Below are 18,735 nucleotides of genomic sequence, written 5' to 3'. Positions count from 1 at the left end.
TCAAAAGGTTAAGTTGAAAGAACACACAATTCTTATTAGCATCTCTTCTCTGGGCTGAATCAGTTTTCTCAGGGGTAAAATAAAAACAATGTCTTAAAGTTGTTCATTTTTTCAATCATTCTTTCCAATATCATTCATGGAATGTTTACTGTACCTATAAGGAAAAGCTCTAGGTACCAGAGATAAAATGATGAATAAATCAAAGTCCTTATAATCATGGAGCTTATATTCTAGTAGAAGAGAGGCAGAAAACAAGTAAACAAAAAGAAAATTTCAAATAGAGGTTGGTGCTATGATGAAAATACAAGAATGTAAAAGACTAAAGAGTGATTTAGAAGCAGCTCGGCTACTTTAGACCAAAGGTCAAAGAGAACCTCTCAGAGGAGATGACCTATGAGCTGTCAACTGAAAGAACTAGCAAGACAAGCACCAGGGGCAAAGCACTCCAGGCAGAGGGAACAGCAACCACAGAGACCCTCAGACAGGCACAAGTACGCCAGGAACCAGGAATCAAGCAGGAGCCCCAGTGGCTTGAGTGCAGAGAGGGAGAGAGAATGATGAAGGACGGAGAGGCAGTCAGTACCAGAGATTGCAGGCCTCAGAGGCCTTGGTAAGAACTCTGGGTTTTATTCCACGTGAGTATTGGGTTGTAAGCAAGAATGAAACAAGGTCTGAACTTAAGTTTTCAAAAGACCACTCTGCCTGCAGTGGTGGGGCAGAAGTTGGTTTTTAAGGTCCCTTCTTAGCTCCAAATATCTGACTCTTTTCTCTGTTCATTCTAGGTTTCCATGAACTGGTTGCTTGAGCAAGAAAGATGCATCCTCCTCAATAGAGAGGGAGCAAAGAGAAAGAGCCTTTTCTGCCCCGGCAGAAGCAGGGAATCTGTGTCACCCTGCTCTGCAGGAGACGGAGGGAGTGGCCCAACCAGGGAGTGGTGGGAATCCCAGCTTGGAAAACATCCCCAAGCCACCTGTATTGTTTCTACCTCCCTGTGGAAGTTTCTGTCAATGACACAGTGCTCTGGAATGCTCCCCCCAACCATGCACACCCAATCTTCCGTTTACAGAGGCATAGTTGTACTTTGCATTCCTCCCAGGATTTAGCTCAAATCTAGCCTACAGGAAATGGTCGATAAAAAGCTACTGATTGATTAATGAAGAGAGGGAATATTCTCAGCCATTAGGCAAATATTAATGAGTACTATGAGTACTATGTTGGTCTCTAGGGATACAGGGTGATTAGTATGGGTTTCTTGTCTTCACTGAGCTCAGAATTCAGCAGGCAGACCAAAAACCACAGACAGCTACAATGCTGGATACAGGAGTAAAAGGAGCTGCATTTACTAGACCCTCTTTATCCAGAAGCAGAACACTGTGAGCTCTGGAGCCAGACTGCTGGGGGTTCAAATCATGACTTCACCACTTACTAGTTATGCATCTTTGGACAAATTCCCTAGCTTCCCTATGCTTCTACTCTGTAAAATGAGAATTACAGTAAGAATGCCTACCTCATTGTACTCTTTTTGAGAATTCAATGAATTAACACAGACGAAATACTAAAGTGTAAGTGCTCTATAAATGTTAGCTATTAAAATTACTGTCGCATCTGTGCTAAGCTTGACATGTATGATCTCATTTCATCCTTACAAAAACCCTACAAGGCAGGTATTATTATCTCCGTTTTTTTCAGATATGGGAACTGAGGTTCAGGAAGGGGGGAGTTATGTGCCCAAGATCTAACAGTTGGCATGTGATGGAGCCCAGATTCAAATTCAGCTCTGTCTGACTCCAGAGCCTGGAATTCCAACAGTGAAATGATCCCATTCTCTTAAAAAGCCCCCAACACAGTGCCCAAAACATGGCAGAGGCCCCATAAAGGGAGCTACGGTTATTATTCCATCGTTCCTGGAGATTTTCCAGTAGTAGGTGCTGTGGAGCCTAGAAGAGGTGCCTCTTTCACCCTGAAGGAGTCTGAGAAGGGTTCAAAGGTAAGTGACCTAGGCGCCAACTGCAGGCTCTGCTTTGGAGTTCTATGGGTTCTTCTAACTGAAGCTTGGGGTACTAATTTGGAAACCTACCTTCCACCACTAAGTCAGACCCAGAAACTGCCCCCAGGTGCCCAGACACCTGCATGGACAGGCAGGCAGCTTCCTCAGGGCTGACTTCTCATCTGGCCCTACACATCTCTCAGTTTCACCACTCAGCCACCAGCCTGGGGCCTCAGGCCTGCACCTGCTGCTGGACCCAGTCCCAGGGGACCCTTTCCCAAAGGACCATCTCTGAGTGACTTTCTGGGGACTTCCTTCATATGGTAACCCCTAGGGTTCCATATGAATGTGGGTGCTGTGAACAAACGGAAATTTTTCTCACCAAGTAGCAGACGGAGTGGGTAGAACAAGGAGGGGGGGTGGTTCTTGTTCTGAATCAGAGGTGAGTGTGGGGTGAGGCCCACTGGGCATCCCAGTTTTATATTTAAGCAGCACTGATCCTGGCCAGTCAGAGCTCCTACCCAGCAGTCCGGCTGAGGTGGGTGATGATCTCCTAGGCTGAGGAGATGATAGTCATTTCTATTTCCCATCTGAGTCATACTCAGAGGTCTGGCCTAGCCGGGTAATTTACCTGCAGAAGGCAGCCAATGGCTGAACCAATGACTGACCAAACTTGACAGTGAGAGGAAAAGGAAAGACGCACTCTTTGGGGAGCTTTTACTCCTCACCAGGCTCTGTGCTGGGGCACTTTTCATGCACCGCTCATCATTACGAATGTTTATCAACTCGGACACTAAACACTCAGCCACCAAGTGCTAGGTCCAACAGTAGCTGATGACAGTGAATGAGACGTGGTTTCCACCCTCAATAGGCTCAGAGCACATTGCTCAGCCTTTCTCCCAACAATCCTGTGAAATGAGTATTATTTCCCTTGTACAGATGTCTAGGCTTAGAGAAGTAAAGTAACTTGTCCAAATTCATGAAGCTAGATAAGTGAGAAAGCTGGGATGTTACTTCTACTCAAAAAGCGCTTATTGGTTGAATGAAAGAATGAAAGAATGCATGAATGGCACAGTTATGGTTTTGACCTCAGTCAAGGAGCAGCAACAAGACCAAATATTTGTAGTTCTCAAAGTGCTTTTTCATCTATCATCTCCTTGGGCCTCTCAGCTAGCCCACGAGGGAGGCACGGCAGGCGTTATCTTTCTTCAGCAGATGAGGCAACAGGCTTACGGCCACGCAGCAAACAAGGAGAGGGGCCATCCTGGAAAATTTCCCAGTCCCCATGGCACCTTGTTTAATCATTCGAACACATGTCAAGCATCTACTATGTGTTAAGCATGTTCCTAGGCTCTTTAAATACTCAACTCATCAAGTCTTCCACTCAGTCAACAAATAATGATCGAGCACTTTCTACGTTCCATGTTCTGTGTCAGGATCTAGGGATACAGCAGTGAACAAAGCAGAGGAGGAGACCCCTGCCTTCCTGGAGGCACTCAGCAAAGATCGAAGACAATATGCCCCATTGCCAAATGCCCAGTCGGCAACACTGGCCAAACCCCTACTGTGTACAAAGCATGACTTGAGGTCCCTGTGGAGGAGGCTGGGGACAAGGTTATGAGCTATAGTCCCCAGCTTTAGGAATCTTAAAATCTCCAAGCTCTTGGTTCAAAGGACATCCACATTCTCTGTCAGCCTAAAAGTCTGCTCTTGGAGAGTAGCTTCAACAGTGATCACAGCTACCTGATCACCTGTGAAGGCAATCTGCTCATAACAGCAGTAATAGTGGCCGGCATACCACGTAATTACTATATACCAGGCTCCGCGATAAGTGCTCCATGTATTTTACCAGTTATTTTCAGGATCAAAAGAGTCTTTCAAGAAAAGTACTACATATTATTTTCACCTTTTAATAGATGAGGAAACTAAGGCTGGGGAAGGTTAAGTAATTTGTCCAAGGATAATTAGAGAGCAAGCAGGATTCAGCATTGGTTTGTCCAATTTTATACCTGGCTCTTAACAGTGACGGAATTTCTCCCAGGAAGGCACTGGTGAGGCAGACACCAAGAATACCAATAGCAGCTGCTGCCTGGGAGGGCTGGGGCCTCTGGAACCCCCAGCAGATTCTTCCTCACCCTCTTTTATCAGGTTTGAAGGTCACACTGATATGGAAAGGTAAGGAGGGAACGGTTAGGTATGCTCAAGCTACCCTAGGGCCACAGGAGTCTTTCCTTTGCCGTTGAACCTCCAGGGAAGAAGTTTGTGACCTCCATTTGCCACCACCAACCCCAGAGAGAGACAGAGGGGGCGGGGATGGGGGTAGGGAGGGGGTCTTTTCCCAGAGATAGGGAGAAGTGGGGCACACCAGGGAAGACGGGAAGAAACCTGATTGGCTCCTTCCTGTCTTGAACAAGAGGCCTGCGCATGCGATATGGTGCATGTCCTTCACATGGAAGCCTCATGGGGGAATGCCAGGGTACCTTTTGGACCTAAGAAGCCTCAGAGAGGAGAGACTGGCAAGCCCTGAACTGCAAGCTACGCTAACAATTTCTAAGCATTGTAACTAGGTCATCAGGTTCCTGGAGAAGCCAGCTGTGGCTGGGGGATGGGGAGGGAAATTTTGCAGTCTACAAGATCCTTACTTCCCTTCAAGCTCCGCCCTCCCCGAAATCTGCACCTGCTCCCAAACTGACCCCTCCCCCAAGCTGGGCCCAGCTGTCAACGGCTCCCAATGCCCCACCCCTGCCTTCCATGGGCCAGAACCATGCGGAGGGGGGCATGGGCTCTTGGGCAGGAGGTACCTTATTGCCACCTGAACCCCTTAGAAAGGAAGTTGTGGGGCAGGGAAGGAGTGGCCTCTCCTGGGGGTATTTCTTGTTCCACAAGGGCAGCAAGAGAGCTGGGCCCTGTTGGGCCTGCCAAGGGTACCTTCCTGGCATTGTTGCCGCAGGTGGCAGGAGACAGGTGATGTTTACCCTGCTGAGACCAGAGTTGCCAAAAGGCTTCAATCAAGTCTTTGAATCTGCACCTGGCCTGGAGCCCCAAAATAACAACCAAGGCAGCCTACCTGATCGGCAGGTCACAGGTGCCTCTGACTCTTTTTCCCCTGCAGCTCTGCCTGCTGAGCCCTGGCTGCCAAGGGATTCTCTTTTCCAGTGATTACTGGAGACCTCTCCCCTTTCGGCCCACTTCTACCATCAACCAGCCCCATCCCTCTGCCCAAAGGCCTGCACCTCAGGCATCCTTCCCTTCTTCCTTCCAGAACCCAAGCTGCCTCTTCACTATCTCCCAAATGCTTCGTACACATTCCACCCTCCAGCTCTGTCTGGGTGGTTCTTACCTACCAAGGCTGCCCTTGCCACATTCTTTCCACCTACTGAAAGCCTTCATGGTCCACACCTTCCTAACAGGTGGTAGTAATGCTGCCCAACGCTGACAGAGCACACCATGTTCAGGCACTGTACTAGGTGGGCTACAGAGTCACTCACTCATTCAACAAGTATTTGCTGAGTGTCTCCCATGTGCTAAGCATTCTACTAGATGCTGGGGATGAAGGAAAAATGAGACAAAGCCCCTACACTCTGGGAGCTTAGGTTTTATAAGAGGAGATGGGCAGTAAAGAGGTAAACATGTGTGGCCCCTCTGAAGAGGTGATATCTGAGTTGAGATCTAAATGATAAGATAGCCCTGATCAGACCTAGGGGGAGGGTGACCCAGGCAAGCCTTTGCAAAAGGGATCACCACCACTATCTTCATCAAGGGTTGACTATTACCTTCATTTTACAGATGAGGAAACTGAGGACTTGGTGTGAATTGCACAAAGCCACACGGCTGAGAAAACTATTATTCAAGCCTCTAGTCACCTTTCCCCTTCCTGACACTTTCCAATTCTGTCAAAGAATTGGGCCTGGGCTGGCGATGTAGTTGGAGAGGGAGACGGTGGACACTGATGATGCAGGCTGAGGGTGGAGGCCGCCGGTCTGACAGAGGTCCAGGGCACCTGTGAGATGCAGCCAGTGGGTCTGTCCTCTTCCATTTCTGGAGTCTACACTACAGATTTGGCACAGTTTGCCTGGAGCCATTCACCAAGTGTTGTGGGTCTATTCCTACTGCTTTAAATGAGTTTAGGACAGAGACATCTTTGTAGTCTAACTTGCATCTAATAATAACAACTCTTCATGTTCATTGAGCAGATCCTGGCTGAGCCCTTGCCCAACCCCAGGCCCTGTGCCAGGTACTCAGGGTAAAATAAGCCAGTCTGGGCCTGCAAAGAAGCAATGATGCCATTGGCTTAAGTGTAGGCTTTGGCACCAGATACAGCTGAGTGCAAGACCCAGCTCTGCCTCTCACAATGTGTGTTACTGTGGACATGTTACAGAGCCTCTTGAAGCTCTGGATTCTCCATCTTCCCACAAGAGCAGTTGTGAGGACCAAACAGGATGATTATGTCAGGGGCATAAACATAGCACCTGGCACAGAGCAAGCACTCAACACATAGCATCTGTCATTATTACTAAAAAACACTTCTGTATTTCACTTGCTCATCTGAGCCTCACTTCCTCTGGTAGGCTGGTACTACTCTCTCAGATCTATGGATGAGAATTTAGAGATGATTTGCTTAGTGCCACAGCACCAGCAAAAAATTAAGCTAAGTGTCAAATCTTGAGTGCAGTTTTATCTGTGGGTGTGTCGAAAGTGATTAGTACATACTATAATGAACCCTGCCTGGTGTGTCTGGGAGCTGAGGGGACGGAAGGGTGAAGCACACGGCCTGACTCAGACAGCAGAAGGACAGCAGCAAGGCCCAAGGTGTGGGGCACGGAAACAGGCCACTGAGGGATGGGACCCAACCCCCTGACCGCAAGAGCCAGTCTCCCCAGCACTTAGCAGGTACAAAGCATTCATCAGTATTTGCTAATTTAACAAATGCAATACAACTTGGAGCACAGCTCTGAGCGATGAATCCAGCCTTAGAACACAGAACACAGATTCTCAGCCATTTACTGTGGGGTAAGGCCCCTTGCCTTAGCTTCCGCTCTGAAGTGGGACTGAACATACCCACTTCACCCACCTCACTTTGAAATGATATATACAAAAAGGTGTGGTAAATTATAAAGTATTATCATGCGTATAAGAGCAATTATCCTCATGCTATAGACCACTACGGTGGTCAAGGGTTATGAAGTCAAGCACCTCAAGGTTGAATCCCAAGTTGTCCTGGTACCAGCCTGTGAAGCCCTGAGCATGTCACTTTTCTCTGAACCTCAGTCATCTTAACCATAAAATGAGGATAACACCACCTACCCCGTAGGGTTTTTTAAGAGGGCTTAGAGATAAAGAACATAGGCTTGGAGTATGACAGACTTGGTTTCAAACGCTGACTCTACTTCCCACTGAGTCCCCCCAAATCCCATCATCCTATAATAATGACGTTGTTGGACGGTGACACAGAGAGGACACTGGTAAAAGCCCTGTCACATGGTGAGCACTGGATAAATGTCAAAAATCATTTAGACATTGGTACAGTTGGGGGAGGGCACAGTGTAGTGTTTAAAAGTGGGAGCTTGGATGCTACCCTCACAGGCTTTGTCACTTACTAACTAGGCTACCTTGCATAAATTGCTTAACATCTCCAGACCTCGGTTTCCTCATTTGTAAAATGGGGATAATAATAGTAGCAACTTCAGAGTGTTGCTGTGCGAATGGAATAAATGAATACGTGTAAAGCATTTTGAACAATGTCTGGCACAGAATAAGCACTTGATAAATGTTAGGTGCTATTAATAGTAATGTTAACAATAATATTAATCACCAAGTGGAATAAGAGGGAGGGACTATACAACCCTGGGACATGGGCATCACGTGGAAGAATACCAGGGAAGCCCCTGGGCAGCTGTTGCAGGCCAGTTCTCAGCCTCTGAGAGAAAGACTCTTCTACGGAAAGGACATGAGGCAGGGGGCTCCTGAGCAAAAATCTCAGTCCTGCTGACCAGGAGGCCAGCCTCTGGGGAGGCAAGTCAGGCTCCTTGGAAGGACACAGTGTTCCTGGCCCCGCCTGACTCAGGGGAACAAAGGCACGTGTGTGTGGCCAGGGAGGAGGGAGGGGAATGTTTCCCTTTCAAGAGCGGAACAAAGGATCTGAGGCATAGTTGAGTGCGTTCCAATCCCCTCCCAGGCTAGCTCCCATTCCTCAGATGATTGTCCAACAAGGTTTTCAACCTCCTAGCTTCCTCCTGAAAGGTGACCACGGGGAGCGGTGGCGGGCTCCGCTTCGCTCTACCCTCTGTCATTGGTCTCCCAGAGCAGGGTTTCTATGTGCCAAACCTCTAAGACCTCTCTCAGGAGTCCCAGGCCTGTGCAGGGGGTGGAGGGTGGGGACTCCTAGGGGAACTCAGGGTTAATGGATGACACAAAGCACTGCAAGTGACAGGTTTAATGTCCCTCTAGGGGGAGTCCAAGACTAAAACTGCTACTTAGTGGTGGAGCCATCAGAGAACACGGGAGTTCTGACCAACCCCCAATGTTGAGTGGGTGGAGAGGTCTGACAGAACTCAGTGGAAATACATTTTCTAAAACTTAAAGGGATGATCTTGGGTCAGAGAAAGAAGTTAGGTGAAGGGTGAGGGGGAAGGGAGCAAAGAAAGTAACTGACAAGAAGAAAGGGAAGGACATGGCCAAAAAAAGTACTTTGTGTGCGTGGGGGGGGCAGCCTTTGGGGATACTTTCCAGTTTCCACACTCTCGCCAGCAAGAACCCGGCTGCAGGGCTGGGACAGGAAGCAGTCCATGGAAGTCATTGCAATGGTATTTCCTGAAGAGCAAGAGAAAAACCTCTAGTTCTGAGGGGAGCTCTGGAGTCTGCCCACAAAGCCCTGCAGCTCGGAGTTAGCCTTAAGGCTCCTGCTTGGCTTGAGAGTCTCATCAGGGATGGAACCCAGTAGCAGAAGGTCCCAAAGGCAGTTTCTTTCTGCAAAAACACTATTTACAAAAATCAATATGTAATAAACAGGAAGCCAGATGATGTGACTGAAGGAGCCCTAGAATGTGGCTGCTGTTTGCTGATATGAACAGATACTATTCTGAGAGGCTTAGGACCTGAACTAACTCATGGAATCTTCAGAATAAGGTGCTGTTATTATCGCCATTTACAAGTTAAAAGACTTGCCCAAGGTCATGCAGCAAGTTAAGTGGTGAAGTCCAGATTTCAAAGTCCTGTGTCCTCCTCCTGCTGTAACCTTGGCCAAGTCACTTCATCTTTCTCAGCCCCATTTCCCTCTGCTCACTTTCCTGGACAGTTTATAAGCCTCAAAAAGGCCAGGTGGATAGGAAAGCACTTTCTCAGCTGTAAAGTGCTACGTAAACGTGGGGTAGCATTTACTGTGGGATCAGTGATAAACTACCCTCCATGGATACTGGGATTAGTTACTTTTTAGCAGTCAAAGTGCTGCAGTTGTTCATAGGAAAGAGCCGTCCTAAAGCGTAATAACTACTGTGAAATATGCCATAATGGTGGAATCTGCCACAAGGCCTAAGGCCAGTGAGAACCAGGATTCCTAGACTGTCTACTTCAACCCTCCATCTCACAGATGGGGAAACTGAAGGCTAGGGGTGAAGTGACCTGGCCAAGGTGAGACAGTGAGTTGAAGCAGATTTGAGTGTAGAACTGGGATCCTGCCTCTAAGACCAGTGCTTATACCAACATGGTAAAGAAGCACTACGGAGCTCCTGCCATGACAGCAACCCTGCTAGAGCCTGCCTGCCCTAAGGATGTGCCACAGCGTCACCATGGAGTCCAAACAAGGGAAAATAGATGCTGAAGATCCTGTGAATGGGTATCTGACATGAGTTCTGTGGCAAAGATGATCAGAATTATGATACCAACCCGTGCCAGGCTCTATGCATCTCAGGCAGATCTCATTAGGTCTTTGCCATGACCTTGTGAACAGGTAATATTTGTCCCAAGGATCAGAGAGTTCAAGGAGCTTGCCCAAGGTCATAGAGCTAGACATGGGTAAGCTGGGACCTCAACCCAGAGTAGTGCAGTTATTCAGACAGAAATAATGCTAGAGTAGGGGGAATCATTCAGGATACCACATTTGAAAAGAACTATCCCCGAAGAACATCCAGCTTATTTAGCCCTGATTTATGATCTTCAAGTTGTTAAAAACTGTGGCTTCCAAGGTGGCCAGATCCTTCAATACACCACATGCAAGCCTGGTCTTGTCCTCTAGTCCGTTTTTACTATTTCCACTTTGGCCTCCTGATCCAAGTCACCATTCTTCCTCACCCAGCAGTTACATCAGCCTCTTCCCTGGACTCCTGGCTGCCACTCTTGCAGAATTCGGATCACTTCCCCCTCTCACTCCAGATATTCTCCTGGCCTCTTTCTCACTCAAAGCCACATCCTCATCATGGCCTACAATGGCCTATGTGATCGGGCCCCTGGCAACCTCTCCCTGCTCAGTCCCAACCACTTTCCCTTCTCACCTTTGGCCACTCCCCTTCTGCTGTTTCTTCTCCAGCCACACCGGCCTTCTTGTTCATCCTTGAACCTGCCAAGCACACTTCTTCTTGAGCCCTTCCCTCTGCTTATAATACTCTCTCTACAGGTACCCATAACATTCACCACTGACCTTCTTCAGGTCTTGGCTCAAGTATCACCTTTCAGTGCTGCCTTCCCTGACCACTCTTCAAACTGCAGTCCCACCTCCCTTGCTAGGAATGCCCTATGCCTCAACCTGCTTTATTTTCTTCACAGCTCTATCACCTGGTACATGTTGTATATGTATGTAATTACATGCTGTCTGTCTCTCCCCACTAGAACGTGAGCTCCACAACACAGAAACTTGGTTTTGTTTAATGCTATACTGCTAGTACCTAGGACAGCCTGGCACACAGTAAGAAATCAATTAATACTATTTGAATCCATGAATGAATAATTAGATAAAAGGCAATTCCCATTATGATTATTCCAGTTTGATAACTATCTGTTTCTTCAGAAATGTGGTGGGCAACTCTTTCATTAGGTACCTGCTATGCCTAAGACTTCTGCTAGCACAAAGGAAGCAAGTATGGACAAGATGTGGACTCCACCCTCCGGAAGCTCCTAAACCTGGGAGAGGTATGGTAGTTTTAGAAATGCCTTCTTCACACTCAAACTGTACCAATGTGACTTTCCTCTCATATATCCAAATTCTGCTGGGTACCATGCCATAAAAAGGCTTAGCCCCTCTTCCTACAGATATTTGAAACCAGTGATCATGCTCTCTTGGGTCTTCCCTTCCCCAGGCTAAACAAAAAGACCCAGTGGGATTGTCTGACTCAGATCTGCCAAATGGGAACAGGGAAGACAGACTGTCGGCTGGAGAGGCAAAAGAGGAGCGGATCCAGGAGTAGAGTGACTCCTTCAAAGAAAAGAGCCAGTCCTTGGGGAGGACTCCATGGAATTAGGTTGGGGGTGGGGACAGGGTCTTGCTAATTAAGGTAGTAGATTATGTTTCTATAGCAGAGCAGCCCACTGGGATCATCCCCAAATCTATCTGTGCTAAACCCAAACAAAACCTTGGCTGCTGAAAGAAAGTCCTGTGATGGAAGGCTGCGGGCACTGGAAAAACCAGGGAGGCTGAGCGCAGAGGAGATGCTCAAGCCCACTGGCCTAAGGATGGATACCTGCCAGGGAAGGGACAACTAACAACTGCTGCTTCCTGTAGCCCAAACAAACCTGGTGACTGCCCACACAAAAGTCAAAAAACTCTGGGTTCCGCTGCGGCTGCCTGAAAAAATACCTGGGTAATTTTCTACCAGAAGCTGAAGGGCTCTGTGGGGCTACTGGGGAAACTAGTCCCAGGACGTCTGGAAAACCCTGTGATGGTGATGGAGTTTTAAGGGCAACTTTAAATGTACATCCAGAACTGGGTGTTTTGTTTTGAGGGGGAGCCCCTGAGACACTTCTACCTCACTTTGGGACCTGAATGAGATTACTAAAAATTTCCACGTTTGGGGTTTCTAATGGGGTTTCCCCAAGAAAACCGCAGAATTGCCAGCAGCTGCCGAGACCTGCAAAGGTCACGGAGGTGCTTCATTGAAGCACGTATCAGTGTCAAAGAAGCCAGAACAGGCGAGAAGAAACCTACAGAAACTAGAAGACCATGGAGCCATGAAGCCCGGGAAAGGCCAAAGTATGTTTTCTCCCCCCCACACACACTCTTCATTGCTCTCAACAAGGTGTTTCCATCAAGCTAAGGGGTTTCCCAGGGACAGTAATTCCAAAATGTCCTGGCCCACCTGGGTCCTCACCCCACAACTGTCCAGATTCCCATTGGAAAGCCCCAGAAACATGCTGTCCCTTCAGGGAAGGTCACATCATTTACCATTCTAGGTGAGTATCTCAGAGGCTGGCTTTGTTTCTCCAGAAACTCTGGGGGCAAAGTTCAGTTTTCTGAGGCAGGTAGCCCATTCATTCAAAGAGGTGGCTCCACCCTACAATTAAGCCCAGGAAAAGCCTTTGTTCTAGAGCCTTTACTAGAGTCAAGCTATGGCAGGTGGCTGTCATTATTTCATTTTACAGGTGGGAGAGATGGATGGACCAGAGAGACAGGTTCAGCATCTTGCCAGGTGACTCCAGGTAGGCAGCATGGCTATATGCCTAGAATTCCAGCCCTTAGAGAATCATGCACAACTCAGCAGATATACCTGGAGCAGGCCGCCATCCCGTTTCATGCACACGATATTCATCTATTGGTTTTAACAACAAAAAATTAACCAGAAGCTCACTCTCCCTGGGCAAACCCCTGATAACCCCTTTGAGTTTTGCCAATGCCAGAATCTACAGAGGCTACACCCATACCTCTGGGAACCTGTTCTTCCCGCAGTTTCTGAACCGCTCACAAAGGTGCTGCTCTTCCTGCAGCTCCTGAACAAGGCCAGCATCACAGATCCGAGCAAGCACCTTCACAGGCATGATGTGCTTGGCCCAACAGCATCTCTGGCTCACATGATTTCTCCTACCACAACCTGATATGGATGGAAAGAACTTAGGCTTTGGAATCAGGCCCACCTAGGTGTAAGTTCTCACTTAGTCACTTAACTGGCAAAGGGATACCTGGGGCCAGTCACTTAGCTACCAGGAGCTTCATATGTAAACTGGGAATAAACCCACCTACCTGAGAAGGTTATTGTATGGAATATATGAAATAGCATGTCATTTCCACGAGGGGAAGTACTGTGTCTGGCTTATGGCCAGCACCTAGCACATGCCCACCTCATAGGAGATGCTCAGTAAATTTTGGTTGCATAAGTAAAAGACCTAACACAATGCCTCATGCCTAAGATGTATTCCATAAAGGCTCATTTCCTTTTCCTTTCCTGTAGGGATGCTAAATTTAGAGCATATCCCAGGGTGGAATGGCTCATAACTCTTAAACTCATGGACTCCCCCAGCCACAGCCTCCAGGAAGGTTATGAGATGCCACTGCAGTAGCCAGTCTGTAGCTCAAACAGGACGATACCTGAGAGGGAAGTGGGCAGGTACCTTCTACCCAAAGGATCCCACGTCAAACGTTCTTTACCTCCTGGCCTCAGGGAGAATGTGTGCCCAGAAATGGTTCTGACATAACTGGCTCTTCTGCACACATCCCCTCTGTTCACCAAGAGGAAGTAACATATGGTATGTTGTCCAACTGGCTCTGACAATTCTTGAGCAAAGAGACAGAAGATGGAATTTCAACCCAGGATTGATCTAATGAACTTGCCAGATGCTGTGTCTAAAGCCTCTTTCCGTGTACAATACTGGGTGACTAGCAATTCTCTGATCCAGGTAGCCCTCTCAGAAGCTGGCTGGCAGACCAGGAACCTCTCCCACATTGCTTTTTGTTAATAGCTGGCAACAATCCACCTGGTATTAGGACCACTGGCCAAAGACAATAGTCAGGCGAAGTGGGCAAATGGCCCAAGTCTCTACTTGGAGATGCTTCTGAGGGTGTGTCTGAAGTGCTGGAATCCTGTCCCTCCTGTAATAAGCTGAACAAATATTTGCCCCAAAGAGAATCAAAGCAGGAGGGAATAAGAGAGGTCCTCACACTAACCAAGAGGAACTATTTAATCATTTATCCCCCCAGGGAGTTCATTTACAGAACGGCTTTCAAGTCTGGTCAGCCCAGGCTGAAGAGAGCCCTCCACCTTCACCTTCCCCAACCCTACCCCAGTCATCTGACCCCTACTGACTTGACCCCTTGGCTTACAAGAACCAACAGCGGGAAGAGTTGATGAAGTTGCAAAAAAAATGGGTGGGGTTCCAGGAGGTCCCCGGCTCAGTGGTAAACTGAAGTGCCTGCCACGCCTTAGGCCCAGCCTCTGGATAATTGCATTCTTAACATTCCTGAGTTCATGGTGCATGGCCCTTCCACCTCAGCTCCTTCAATAGATGATGAATTTTCCACAGCCAGCTCCATATTCTGGGTTTTCTGAGGGGAAGGAATACCTCTCATAAGCCCTGCACCTCCCCTAGGCAGGGAGATAAGCAAGGAGATAGGACTAAGTTCACCGCAAAAGAGCAAAAATAGCCTACAGTGACCACTGGTAAAGGCTCTCACCACTATCTCATCCTGACTTGGAGATAGGCAGGGGAATTCTCTTCCCTGGGAAAGGAATGAGGCATGACTCCCGGGCCCAGAAAGTGTATCTGGGACCATTAACAACTACTACAGCAAACTTGCTGGTATCAGTCAGTCGTCTCATATTAGCTCCAAGATTTACAATATCTGCAAGGCAAGGAGGGCTTGCCACACATTTTTAGTGGAAGAGACTGAAGGTAAAACTGGCCTGTCCAAGGTCACATGGCTAATTAAGTGACAGGGCTGGGACTTGCACCCGTGTCAGTTTCCTAAGTCTGCCACTGAATCTCAATGTCCCACAGAGCCCCAAAGACCGGGTTCTTGCTTTGCCAGCAAAACAGTGCTCAGTGAAGAGGCCCCAGGGCCCTGGCCAGAAAGCAACAGGCAGAACAGCTGGAGCTCCCCAAACGACCCCAGGCACTGAGGTGCAAAGTCCCTGGGCTTAATGCGTGTCTCAGCAAGAGCTCCGCAAACAGGCCAACCACACAGAAAGTTGCACACTTTAGAGCCAATGAACACAGGGGTGCAGGAGAAACACAATTGGCCCACCGTAACAGCTTACACCCTAAAATCAGACAATCCTCAGCCATCCAAGCCAGTGGAGCTCCTGCCTGGCCATATAAACCTGAAATAAAGGGAACTCAATTTGGGGGAGGGGAGCTCGGGACACCACTGACATCCTGTGGGAGTAAGATTGGAGAAGCTTGTGGGTCACTGATCCTCCCTATCTCCTCCAGGTGTTACACTCATCACCCCTTAGCGTGGTGAACCATTATGTCAGGGTAACAGGAACACTGGATTAACTTTCAACTCTCAAAAGTTTGGGACCAAATGAACACACAGACTATGTTTTCTTCAGCAGAGAAACTGGAACACAAGTATGAAAGAGTAGGGTCATGAAGATGACCAGAATGAAGATGTCTGGTCCTTGTGGAACTAGGTCATGTGTATTTTAGAACAGTTAACCTCTTGTGGTGCAATGAGGTCAGTACGTCTCCTTAACAATCAACATCTCCAATAATCACCCAGCACAACAGAAAGAGATACAGGGGAAAGGCTGTTAGAGATCTGCCAAAAGGTCAAGGAAAAGGAACACACAAGGGGCGTGGTCCTTACCCAGCCGCCGTTCTCCTGGATCCAAGGCTCTAGGTGATCATTCAGGTAAGTGGCCATCCAAGTTGCGATCCGACTCACCAATACCTGCATCTCCTTGTCTACGCTTTCCACGCACAGTGCCCCACCGAAGGAGAAAAAGGCCACAATGCGACCCCAGTTCACCCCATCCCGGAAGAGTTCATTCACTACCTGCTCAAAGCTCTGATATGCTGTCCCTGGGGTGATGTGGAGCTGGGACGTCAGGTCACTGAATGCTCGCCGGTACCTCAGTTCAAACTCATCACCCGCCTCCCTCAGCGCTTGCTTCACCGCTGCCATGGGGATCACCTCCCGCGCATCCAAGCTGCTGCTGTGGCCAGTGGCTCCATTCACCGCGGGGCTGTCTGCCAGGTGCCAGGATGGGTTGCCATTGATGGCACTGGGGGTTTCCATCTCTGATTCAGTCCCTTCTGGGGCTTCAGTTCTGTTCTCTTCCACATCACTAAACTGACTCCAGCTGTATCCTTTCTGGGAAAGCTTGTAGGAGAGAAAGTCAACCACCAGCTCCCGGTTGCTCAGAGACATTTTTATAATAGGGTTGGGCTCGACCAGTCCATTGTCCAAAACACCTGCTCACTCACTGAGTCTGGTCTCTGCTTAGTGGTTCTCTTCTGAGATCCAAAGTCAAGATGAGGTTCTGAAGAGAGAGAAAGAGCTTCAGGAAAAAAAAAATAATAGATGCATGCTATTTACCCTACAACACCCCATTCCCGCTCCACGTACCAGAACTGTGTTCTCTGTGGCTCTTAAGAAGGTCTAGGTCTAGCTTCCAAGGGACTTCAATGAAGTCAAATTGAAAGCACCAGTGGACTCTGAATCATTACACCGGTCTTTTTTTTTTTTTTAAACCCCAGCCACCCCCTTTTCTCCGAATTGTCTTCCTCAGAAAGTCACCCCCATGGGCAGTCTGCCCCAACCACAACCCCCGCACCACCTACATTCAAATCCGTCTCAGGCGACGGCAGGCAGGTGCAGCCCCCGGAAGATCTTTTGTATCATATAGGTCGGGAGAAGAGGTGGCAGCCGGGATGCCGGTAACTCAGCCGGCCTCGAGGAGGCTGGCAAAAAAAAAAAGGCAGCTCTGGCTGGAGGGATCATACGACCCGGCAGACCGAGAGCCCAGAAGGCGACACAGGAATTACGAAGCTTAGGAACCGGCCCCCTCGCTGGCTTCTTCCTCCATCGCCCAGATCGAGGGCGGCCGCTCAGCAGCCGCGGCCTCCTGCCACCCGGGAGCCCAGCCCCCTCGCTCTTGCACGCCCCTTGGCTCTCCGCCTCCTACTGGGAGCCAGGAGAACTCTCCCGGAGGTGGCTGGTGTGAGGTTTAGTTTTTGTTTTTTTTCTATTTAAGTACCAGCCCAGTGTGAGGCTTCCGAAACCCTGAAGGGACTTCTCAATGAGGCTCAAGGTTTCGATGAGGGACGGAAGGAGGGGGAAACTGCCTCGGATTTGCGGTCTGACTTCGGAAAGGCCATCCCCGGGCCTTTCTGGGAGGCTGAAAGCCGGGGACCCCCCAGAAACGCCGCTGGTTTTCTCTGAATTCCCCAAATGCCCTGGACGTGGCGGTGGCGGTGGGGGATTGCCGGGTCCTCCATTCCCCGCACGGACACAATGGCCGCCGGCGCCCTGCACAAAGACCGGTGAGGGTGAGGCGCCGGGCCTCTCCTCGGGTCAGCGAGAGGGGTTGAGGCCTGCTCGAGGGCCCCCACAGCTGAGATCACGTTTTCCTGGGGACAGGCCCAGGGCGGCTTCTTGGCGCCCCCGGGAAGGCTTGGGGGTCGGGGGCTGCACCTCTTCGGAGCCCGGGGTGGGTGGGCTGCGGCCTCGCGGCTTCCTCCGCGCGCTAGGCCGGGTACCCACCGGGCCACCGCCCCGTTGCTAGGCAACCGCTCTCCCTCAGGGGCGCCCCCTAGACCTTTCTGGGAGGAGGGGTCTCGCCCCCGGCGGCCCGCCCAGGCGTAGCCAATCAGCGAGCCCAGGCAGCACGGAAGCAGGACGGCGAGGGCTCCCATTGGGCGCAGCGCCTGCCACGCACAGGGGAGGCGGCACTCTCACCTGCGAGCCCCGCGAGCCGTTGGGGGCCACATCCCCCCTTCATCGGCCAGGTCGTTTCCAGACGCGAGCGCTCTTCGCGGCCGAGTTCTGCGCCGCGGACCCGGGCCGGCCTACCTGGCTGACGGCTCGCGCTGTCTCTTCCGAACGAACCGGCCTCAGTTTCCCCTGAAGAGACCCGGGGAACTTGCAAGCTCAGTCACTTCCGGTGCCGCGGCAGCGCGCGCGAGCCCGAGACGCAGAGGGAGTGCGCGCCTTGAGGACTGGCGTCAAGACCTGGGCGAGAGCGCCCCCTTGCTGTAAAGCTGGGGAATCCGGAGACGCAAAAAAAAAAAAATCGTTTACATTCACTTTTCCATCCATTCATACGCTTATTAAGTTTCATCCACCTGTCAGTTTGCATATCGAAAAAACATCGTGTTGTGGCTGAGAACCTTGTGTCTGAGATTCCAATTTTGCCAACTGGGGAAGTTACTCAACTGTTGTGTGCCTCAATTATCCCTAACTGTAAAATGAATAAAAACTAACCTTCCTCATTGAGTTATTGCCATGATTAAAAGAGTTGTTATTTGTGAAGTCCGTAGTATATGCCGCATTAACTCATTCAGGAAATGTTTCTTTGCGTTGCTGAAGATAGAGTTAGGAACAAGACAAGACGTGGCCCATGCTTTCACAGAGACTTAAGCCCTGTGAGATGGAGAGACAGTAAACAACTAGGATAATAACAAACAAGGTAATTTCAAATAGTTACTAATGCTATGAAGAAAGCAAATCAGGGTGTTGTTATAAAGAGGGTGAAGGAAGAGGTGCTGCTTTAGGGTGGGTGGTTACGGAGGTAAGCCCTACCCTCCCTGCCCAGGGAGGAAGTGAGGCATTTTTTTCAACAATTGTGCGTAGGGTGGCCAGGGATGCCCTCTTTGAAGAGATGACA

The 18,735-nt window shown here is 49.4% G+C and overlaps 1 protein-coding gene across 4 annotated transcripts in view; it reads right to left on the bottom strand.

Annotated features, from left to right (window-relative positions):
- The window catches only part of BCL2L1 (BCL2 like 1), a 46,168-nt gene extending 28,136 nt beyond the window's left edge, over positions 1 to 18,032 (bottom strand). Inside the window, exons 1-2 of one of the 4 annotated variants that reach the window (XM_064475798.1) lie at positions 17,922 to 18,032; positions 15,714 to 16,389 (exon numbers count right to left, since the gene is read on the bottom strand). In XM_064475798.1, the coding sequence (XP_064331868.1) occupies positions 15,714 to 16,277 (564 nt within the window). In that variant the 5' untranslated portion in view covers positions 16,278 to 16,389; positions 17,922 to 18,032. Of the gene's footprint in view, positions 1 to 15,713; positions 16,390 to 16,475; positions 16,591 to 16,690; positions 17,060 to 17,807 lie in introns of those variants that run through there. The other 3 variants (XM_010993889.3, XM_010993888.3, XM_064475797.1) reach the window with 3 other exon arrangements.
- Between the last annotated feature and the right edge of the window lie 703 nt (positions 18,033 to 18,735).

Source organism: Camelus dromedarius, chromosome 18 (genome assembly GCF_036321535.1).
Source record: "Camelus dromedarius isolate mCamDro1 chromosome 18, mCamDro1.pat, whole genome shotgun sequence".
In the NCBI taxonomy this organism is placed as follows: domain Eukaryota; kingdom Metazoa; phylum Chordata; class Mammalia; order Artiodactyla; family Camelidae; genus Camelus; species Camelus dromedarius.
The sequence above is the reverse complement of the archived record's forward strand: the minus strand, read 5'-3'. Positions and strand labels throughout refer to the sequence as shown.